Source organism: Penaeus chinensis, chromosome 16, assembly GCF_019202785.1.
Source record: "Penaeus chinensis breed Huanghai No. 1 chromosome 16, ASM1920278v2, whole genome shotgun sequence".
Taxonomy (NCBI): domain Eukaryota; kingdom Metazoa; phylum Arthropoda; class Malacostraca; order Decapoda; family Penaeidae; genus Penaeus; species Penaeus chinensis.
In genome coordinates, this window is record NC_061834.1 from 23,385,851 (window position 1) to 23,395,850 (window position 10,000).

A 10,000-nucleotide genomic window follows, 5' to 3' on the forward strand; every position below is an offset into this window, starting at 1 on the left:
GAAGGGTTATATAGAATAAATAGATATAACTGGGTTACATACACACACAAGGTCTATATAAGTAAACCTTGCACAAACACGCAAACAAGCAAATAAATAAATAAACGCGTGCGCGTACATATATATTTTATTTTTTTTATTTTTTACATAAACACACACGTAAATACACACACACACACACACACATACACACACACACACACACACACACACACACACACACACACACACACACACAAACACACACACGCACACACACGCACACACACACGCACACACACGCACACACACACGCACACACATACACACACACACACACACACACACACACACACACACACACACACACACAGATATATATATATATATATATATATGTATATATATACATATATATATATTTCCTTCCATTTCCAAGAGACATCATCTTCCTATCAAGCATTTCCCGAAGCAAACTCATCATGGCAATATCTTGACCATTTCTCGTTAGGACCAAATCCGAGCCACGTGCTTGCATTCCCGAGAGAGCCCTGCTTGCTTTGACATGGCGTGACCTTTGCAATTATTGGATATCGGAATCTCCATTCAATAATTTCTTTTTCCACGCGAGTCCACGTTCACTGGTGTCACAAATAGCAGACTGGCCTTTATTCTATTTTTTTTTTTTTCTTTTTTTTATAATGTAGTTTGGAGAGGATGGTGATTCTTGTTTGGTGTTCTTATCGGCTATGTATGTTTTAATGCATCTGCACGGCTATGATACTTCATTATATCTTCCATGCGTCTGTCATCATAATCATATCGAATTGATAACAAATATTACAAGTTAGAATCATCTAGTAATGAAGATGATTTGAAAAAAAAAGATCAGAGCTCATTAAGAGAGAGATTATTAAGAGAATTGAGGCTCGGTTATTCCCAGTGACTGAAGCTTGTTGCTAAGTCGGATAATATAACTAAAGTTGAGGTATAAGTTTATTCAGAAAGATTTCCGTCAGTGAAGCCAGTTATCCCTCGTATTTATTTATCGGCAAAAATCATGAGTATTTTTTTCTTCCCTGTCTAACATCTTTGGGGGAAAAATACATGTTAATACGTAAGTCATACATAAGTCATACCTTGATCGTTACCTTGGTTCGATCTCGTGATGTTACGTCGAGATTGAGGGCGGGATTGGCGGCGATGCTTTTAGGATATTATTTACAGAAAGATTGAAGATTTATGGAAAATCGTGAGCAAACTATCAATTTAACTACTAATTATTTAATAAAAGGACTATAATCCCTTCGTCACATGAGAAAATGAAGCCTTCTTATCCCCTGACCTTTGAAATATGATTACCTAAAAGTCCGACCCGGCCCGAGCGTCTGCCCCTCCGCGAACGCCATCAAGCAGACGACGCTTATCAGTGACAGAAGAAAGGCTTAGTTGTCATCTTAGGAATTTCCACGACGTCTTATCACCTTCTCTATGTCTCCAAGTTAGTTTTCTTCTCTCCCGGTCGTCTTTTAAGTTAATGTGGTGTCAGGAAAGGGGATTATTATAACGATTGAGAATGAATTAACGAGCTAATAAGAAACTGTTCGACCGATAATCATTATCGTTCGTTATCATTATCTGTTCCTTTAATTCCGAGGCTTTTTTTTTATTCATGGAGATTAAGAGTATCGTGATAATTGCATCTGTGATATTGGTGAATAAGTACTGTGATTTATACCTCTCGGCAAGGATAGGGAAACAGCACTGGTTTCCTGTTACATTTGGATTATTTTTTGCGTTCTGTTTATCCCTGTGTTTATTATATATTTTCCTCTGAAAATGCTGGCACTAGTTTCTGTTCGAATGTTCTTTATGACTTTGTATCATCAAATTTGTATTTAATTGATATGTTTCGTAATATTACCTGTTCCAAAATAGCAAGAAAACAATACAGTTAAAGAATGATATTATATTTCATTTTGTCATTAATTAATTAGAGATGAAATTTGCTAAAATATATAGTCTTGTGAACTGTTGACATATTTACTACTGATTTAAGCTGTAGAATATGAAAAAGTGTATTTCAATATGATTGATACTTTTTATTGTTTAAACAGAACCAGTAAATGATACCTTACAACTTCACACCACATGAAGATGATATGAATAAATCACAGCAAGAAGACAAATGAAGTGAGCATATGAATTCTGACAATATTTAGAAATATTTCATACAAAAAGGAAAGATAGGAATGTTAAAGAAAGGCTATTTCTCCTCCTCATAAAGTATGCAACCTTGGATGGTAATGACCTAGTTTCTTTAAAAGGAACAGTTTTTTGTTCATGTTCTGGAAAGTAATTCCAAAATTTTTATATATTTTTCCTCTCAGTTTTCCAAGAATATTCTGTGCAGTGTGTATTAAAAGACTAGTCTTGTAAATAAGAAAAGTAACAACTTTCATGTCATGATGCTTAGCCTTCCTCCCTGTCAAGGCTAACCAAGAAGATCATGTTATGTATGCAAAAATTAAGGAAATATATTTACATTTTTTGAGGATAGATTTTCACATGATCTGGGTGAGGATTGGTGTGTTGTCTTTAACAATTGTGTATAGTTTCTCAGATTCCAAGCTTATATTTTGCAAAGTTGAACCTCAGACCCTTGAATATTGATATGGGATGTGAGACCTTGGCATATATAGATCAATAGGTAATAGATAGATCTTAAGATGAAAACATATGTTATGGTTGTAGTTTTAGTACATAGGACAAGCTATACAGTAATTTGAATCAGGAGATCAGTGAATACTAAGATTTTTTTATCTCTAAAATTGTGTTAGATTCACTCTAAAAAAGTTATGTGATTTTTAAGAAAGTAAAACAATGTAAAACTGTAATTGGGACTGCTGTGTGTATAGTGTATAGAATTCATTGATATATCATTTCCACATTTGTTTCCTTTTACTGTATATATATATATATTTTTTTTTTTCTCTTTATGTATGCACACACAAAGAGACACATGCACATGATCACACACAGACACACACGTGTGGAATTCATGTTGAACAAATTGTAAGTAGAACAACGAAGGGAAGTGCAGGAAAACACACGAGTATGCCGAAGGCCTTTTCACATTTACTGCTTCATCAGGGCATGCCCTGTTGAAGCAGTAAATGTGAAAAGGCATTCAGCATATTCGTGTGTTTTCCTGCACTTCCCTTCGTTGTTCTACTTACAGACACACACTCACACACACACACATACACACACACACACACACACACACACACACACACACACACACACACACACACACACACACACACACACACACACACACACACACACACACATACACACACATACACACACATACACAGAGTTACTTACACACTCACAGAGAAAGTTAAAAAAAAAAAAAAAATTATCTATCTATCTATTTATCTATCTATCTATCTATCTATAAATATATATATATATATATATATTTATGTATGTATGTATATAGACTTCTCCAATTCCATTGTGTGCCCTTTTGGTATTTGAGAGTCACTGGCTTTTTCATGATGCAAAAGAGTCACATGATAAAAAAACAAGTACAAACATGTTTGCAAGCTAATAGAACACCCTCTCTTGCAAACTTTGTTAATAAACTCCCTTAGAGAATACATTGAGGACCAATCAGCCCTTTACGAAATGTAGTATGAGAAGCGTTGTCCTAAAAGGCACCAGTTTCATTGTTTTACATTCTGACTAGCCATGTAAACCTCTATGCTTTTTTCCCCACAACACTTTCAAAGACAAACATCAATTTCAGGTAGAATTCCACCTTAACAGCAGCAGTCTCTGGCCCTTTCACAATTTATCGTCAGTTTAAGCGCTGGATCTCTATGGCAGATCACACAGAAGATAATGATCCTTTCGAAGAGGACATTGTCTTTGACCAAGCGGGCCTCCTCGGGGGGAAGATGCCACGGTCGAGACAGCAATCCACCGTGGGGTTCTTACCTACTTTCATGCTGTTCATTAGGACCGTTTTCCTTTGTATAGCCTTTATTGGTTTGGTAAGTGGGGTTTCTTTCCATATTTTTAAAATAATTTGTCTTCCTTAGAGGAAATTCTGTCTTAAAGTTTAAGAGATTAGACTTTTGGTTGATATAAAGAAAAAGTAAGGTTATTTTCCCTTTTTATGCTGATGTGACAAATATTTAAAGAACAGAAAGTAATGATAATGTTTTTGCTTTATTTTTCTTGTTTATGCAACAGGGAATCTTAAGTATTTTTCTTAAAATCACTTTCATTGTCAGGGGCTATGTGTATCCGTAAGTGGAGGTCCTCTGATAAAATTGGAACTAGGAGTGGGCATATCAGTAGACACAGCATTCCACACCTTCACAGCACGTTCTGTTGGCACGCTCTTTGGAGGAATCTTAGGTGAGTAACATATTACTTGGAAAAAGTGTGTGTGTGTGTGTGTGTGTGTGTGTGTGTGTGTGTGTGTGTGTGTGTGTGTGTGTGTGTGTGTGTGTGTGCGCGTTTGTGTGCGTTTGTGTGTGTGTGTGTCCGTGTGTGCGTGCGTGCGTGTGTGTGTTTATGTATGTATGTGTGTGTGTGTGTGTGTTTGTGTGTGTGTGTGTGAGAAAGAGAGAGAGTTTGTTTGTTTGTTACTGGGAGGTAGGCACCTTTATCAGTTACGTGTTTTTAATCTGGTTATGTATTTATTTGTTGATAGGTGTTGCTTGCACACTTACCTTGTCAAAAGTGTAAAATTATGTTGTTTACTTGCAAAGTTTGTTGCTTGCTTTTAGTAAATGATTAAGTTGATAAATAACTATGAAACAGATTTTGCTACTTCTTTCAAGATTGTCTGTGAGTTTTATTTGGATTTCTGATTGTTCATGATATAGCCTTTCATACATTTGCTCCTTCCTTTAGATTTGATAACCTTCACAAATATCCCAACAGGTTCATTGCTGTTTGAAGTATACAATCGCCAGTTCCTGATGTTTGTCAGCTTGGTATGGGTAGCCGTGTGCGTCACAGTCATGCCCTTCACCGTCGCAACAGCCCTCTGGTGGACATTTGCAACAACCGCTGCCTTGGGAATGGGACTGGGCTTTTTGTTCACAGGTGAGCTTGCCAAGAATTCTAGGATGCTTTGTATAGCTAATGGACTGTTTATAGGTTTATCTTTGCCTGTTTTTAAAGATTCATATTACTGCCCATCCCTTTGTATTTCCTTTTTTTTATTAATAAGTGATACATACCTGGCAATCTTTTTTTCAAGGGTCTTAGATTTATCACCATGCAGTATGATACCAGTAAACAAATACTTGCTGTTGCATTGTGTTAACAAGTTTTGTCATGATACAAATACGACTTTCTGACAACTTTTTATCATGTATCTTGATGCTTTACAGATTAAGATTAAAGCCTAATTCATATTATTTCAGTTTTTCCTAAGGCTCATGATATCTGAGTAATTTTTTGTCATGTACTCTTTCCACTTTCCTCCTTTTTTTCCCACTGCTCTGTATTTATTTATTTTTTTCCACTTTGCTTTTTTTCCACCCATGCAATACTTTGATCTACCAGTTGTCAGTTAGGGAACCAACATTAATTTGATCTTTGCTTCCTTTCCACAGGAGGAAATGTCCTTTGTCTAGACTTGTGGGGCCGTGCTGGTGGTGCTTCCCTGCAAGCACTACACTTCAGTTTTGCAGTTGGAGCTTTTATCGCACCACTTGCAATTCATCCATTCTTTGTTGGTTTGCATCCTTTTGAGATCCAAAGCAATCAGACTCTAATGGAGACCACAGCTATGACAGAGGCTCCACATATTCCAAGGTTTGTCCGAAGTTTGCAGGATGATGTATATAATGCTAGCTATAGTGAAGAACAGTCTTTGGGGAATCTTACCAATGAAAAGATTAAACTTTTAACACTACCTAAGAGCACAACTGAAGACACCATATTAATAGTTAATAGCACATCTGATCATCTCTTGACATCATTAGAGAATGAAAATGATACATCAGTGACTGTGGAACCAGATTATACCTTGCCAGAGACAACAACTAGTGCAAAAGCTGCATCTACAAAACCCCCAATGAAGAAACCCAATTTTACGGATGGGAATGCACTGCATCCTGATAGTGATACAAAATGGAAGCGACCACCCTCCAGAGATCAAGGGAAAACAAAAGTAAACCCACCTAAACCTCAACAAGAGCCGTCCAAAAATCAAACTCTGGAAATTTCCGTTCCAACTGCAGCATCTGTTGAAGCTGAACAGTCAACAGAGGGTTCTGGTGATAATGATGCCACTTCATCAGAGGTGCACATCACAATGATACCAGAGCAAGTTGAGGAAGCTGTGCAGACTGAAAACCAACCTGAGGTGAATGAGACTACAGTTGAAACAGAAGATTCTTCTGTTAAATTGCCAACTGTCCTCCCAAGTACCACAAGCACGCCTAAACCTACAACTGTTGAGATCACTTCTGCAACTACCGCTGCTGCCACTTCCACAACCACTTCTACTACTACTACAACTGCTACTACTAGTACTACAACTACTACTACAACCACAACGACCACCACCATAACTCCAGCAACCACAGTTGTTACAACCCATATGCCAGAGACAACAGAGGATCCCGATTTACCTCTTGTACCTTACTCCAAGGAACTAGCAGAGCAAGAAGATCATGAAGACCATTTAAGGGAAAATTTGGAAGAAGACATTGAAGCTCCAGAGAATGTGGATGGTGAAAATATGGATGATAATTCTGAAGAGGAACCAGAGGCTCAGGGCCTACAGGAGGCTTTAGGTGATGAACCAATCAGCGAGGAGTCCTATGAGGATGAACAAAATAAGAGCGGGATATCATCAGTTATGCATTCCCAGAAGCCTGGTACCTATAGTATTGGAAGTGATGAAAATAATAAATTTTTGGATGATATGGCAAAGCGTTTTAAAGATTATGGAGTGACCAAAGTCCACTTAGCCTATATATGTATTGGGATTTTTATTATTCTCAATGCATTAATATCAGTTGTCATCCTTTGCCACAATCCACGGGAACCAAGATCGAAGCAGGATGATGGAAGCATGGGTGAAATCAACAAAAGTAGAGTCCTTGTCTTCATGGTCATATTTTCAGTGTTCATGTTTATGAGTGAAGCATTGCAAGGGGCAGTGCATCACCTTTTAGCTACAACAGATACTGGCACAGGACTCGATGTTATTCAGAATACTGGCATAGATGGTCAGGCTCTCTTCTGGGGCCTAGTGTGTTTGGTGAGATTTCTCTGCATATTAGTTTCTGGATGTTTGAGACTGAAACCAGGAAAGCTCTTGACAATATCTATTCTGTTTGCAGCAATGGGCTCGGTCTTCTTGGCCATTGGTTCATATGGGAAGGATGATTTTCTCTGGTCTGGCATTATTTTCATGGCCCTTGGTCTGGCTCCTATCTTACCAACAAGCCTCCTTTGGATGGCGCAGTACATGAGAGTGACTCACCGTATGTGTGCTCTTATGATCATATTGGCTTCATTCGGAAATTCCCTTACACACTCACTCCTTACAAAGGTTGTGGGCAATTCACATGTATATCCATTTATCCTTGTAACAGTCAGTTTTGTATCTCTCTTCTGTTTGTTGTTATCAATGTGTGTGATTTACACTGCCAGGCGAAGTCGAACCCTAGGCGTGCCAGCAGGATACCAGCTGGCAAATCAGCATGAAGAAGAGGATAGCATTGAACTTACCCCTTCTGGGAGTGCAGTATTTACTCCCAGCGACCCACCTGTAAGAGAGAATGGGGAAGCTGGTCAGTCACTCTTGATAGATTAGCAACTGATGATTCATGTAGGTCTTATCTTTATTTTGTAATGCATTGATGTGAATATCTTTAGATTAATCAACCATTTAGTAAATCTAGTCCTTATTTTCATATTATATCAGTTCTGAAGAGTATAAAACAGCATTTTAGATGAACATTAAGTTTTGGAAAATCACAAAGCAGCAATTCTTTCTATGGAGATTATTAAACAACTGTGGTGATACAAAGTGATACAAGGCTTTATGTTTTCTTAATTTTATTGAATTGCATCATCTGTAAGGTCATTAGAGTTAGGTAATAAAATGAAAGACATTCCAATGCTAGGTCCAGGGAATTCATTCTTGTCTAGTTTTACATTAAGGACTAGACTAGTATGTTTTTTTGTATTTCTTTTCTTTTCTTTTGCTTGTTTTTCATGTTTGATGTCCGAGAAGAAAGGGAGGTTACAGTTATATGATAACTTCAGAGGGTTAAATAAGTATCTGACAGCAGTGTGTAACTTTTTAAATTTTTATGTATTATTTGGCCAAGGATCTCGATGCATTTAGTATGTAAAGTCTTTATTAACCCTTTTTGTCTTTTATTCTGTATATTTGTGAAACTTTTTTTTTTTTGTACATGCAGATAATCAGGGAAGATATTGATTCAGTGATCATACTGTTTATGCACATATTTTTTTACTTGTATTTAGATTATTTTTCCTAATGTTCTGCTTTCTTATTTATAAGGAATGGTGCCATATGCAGCTTGATACTGGGGAAACAAAAGTCCATTGCAATGGTTGATGTGCAATTTTTCTATTTTACTTATTGGGAGAATTTCATGTTGAGTGTAGCAAGTGAACGAAAAAAAGCTTCCAGATGCTTTCATGTAATAAAATAGTTTATGGTATCTACATATGTTTTATGGCCCAAACACTGAAAGTCAAAGACTGTATTTGAGGATGATATTTCACAACCCAGTAACTGGCAAACATTTGATGGAGAGTACATATCTGTGACATGCTTTCATTCTTTCATTCTCTTTTTCATTTTGATTAATTAAATAATTAATCTGGTGCTCCCATATCTGCATTATGATCTGTTCCTGTCACCCATGCAAACTCATGTTGGTTTTTCCTATACTTACTTTACTTTTTCTTGTGCTCTTTCATATCACAAGCAATTTTTCCCCTCTTTTTCTCTCACTCTCACAGAAAACTTAATTGCTCAGTTATTGGGTTAAAAAAAAAAAAAGAATTTGATTTTAAAAAATGATTATGATATACTATTATTTTTCTAAATGCTTATTACAAATGTCAGTTCTGAAAAAGAACAATTGATTTGTTTGTGTTCACTGTCTGCGTTTATCAGCAATGACACATTTCTAGATATGAGAACAGACAGTAAGGTGAGGTAAGATGCAGGCAGTTTTGGCGTCATATTCTTCCGAGTAGTGCATATCTGGTAATAAAACAGGGATTAATCATTAATACTTCATACAGGTGTTACTGTATTCTGAGTGTCATATGTTTGTAGATATCTTGCTTAGAGTTATATATCTTATGTCTGTATTTCACTATGCATAATGAAATTGGAATGGATCAAGCATTTTATTTTCTATGCACATTCATGAGCAGTATAAAGAAGAAAAGAATACATTTGGTAGTGTATCTGATAATTAAGTAGTAATATGTTTGCAAGCTTACAAGATATATATCTAGATACAAGATCTGGGTAAAAGCGCACAACAACAGGGTATTAGGGCACTATAATAGGAGGACAGTGAAAGTTATATGTGAAAATTAATACATACAAAGATTGATGCATGTGATTGTACCATTAATGCAATGTGAATGTCTTAGGAAGATATTGTTTTCTTCTGTATAATACTAATCAGATTTAACATGTACATGTTTCCAAAATCTCTTGTTAAAACATTTCAACTGTGTCAGTATCAGAAAGTACGTTTTCAATTATCTACCTTTGATACAATCTTCCTATAATCATGAGATTTTGATTGATAGTGAAATAAAACTTTTACAATATATATACTAGTGCATTACTAACTAGTTTACGGAGGGTAACTTTATTGGTATTTCAAGAAAATGATGCAGTGTAGAAATAACATTAGTGATGTAAGTGATTTACTAGTTTACTGATGCTGTGTTTATCCATTGATACCATTAG

General features: G+C 36.3%; 1 protein-coding gene across 2 annotated transcripts; it reads left to right on the top strand.

Moving 5' to 3' along the window:
* The first annotated feature begins 1,393 nt into the window (after nucleotides 1-1,393).
* On the top strand, nucleotides 1,394-9,862 carry LOC125033409. 2 transcript variants are annotated; one of them, XM_047624888.1, is made up of 6 exons: nucleotides 1,401-1,480; nucleotides 2,097-2,172; nucleotides 3,800-4,046; nucleotides 4,290-4,416; nucleotides 4,948-5,112; nucleotides 5,628-9,862. In XM_047624888.1, exons 3-6 carry the CDS (start codon nucleotides 3,873-3,875, stop codon nucleotides 7,841-7,843), a joined length of 2,682 nt encoding a protein of 893 aa, XP_047480844.1. In that variant the 5' UTR covers nucleotides 1,401-1,480; nucleotides 2,097-2,172; nucleotides 3,800-3,872; the 3' UTR covers nucleotides 7,844-9,862. The 2 variants fall into 2 exon arrangements, with proteins under 2 accessions (XP_047480843.1, XP_047480844.1); XM_047624887.1 differs by lacking the exon at nucleotides 2,097-2,172 and having other exon boundaries at nucleotides 1,394-1,480.
* The last annotated feature ends 138 nt before the right edge of the window (nucleotides 9,863-10,000 follow it).

Coding starts and splice junctions, on each gene's coding strand:
- LOC125033409 (XM_047624887.1), top strand. CDS start 3,873: ATGGCAGATCACACAGAAGATAATGATCCTTTCGAAGAGGACATTGTC. Junction 4,047..4,289: donor GTATAGCCTTTATTGGTTTG/GTAAGTGGGGTT, acceptor TTTCATTGTCAG/GGGCTATGTGTATCCGTAAG. Junction 4,417..4,947: donor GCTCTTTGGAGGAATCTTAG/GTGAGTAACATA, acceptor ATATCCCAACAG/GTTCATTGCTGTTTGAAGTA.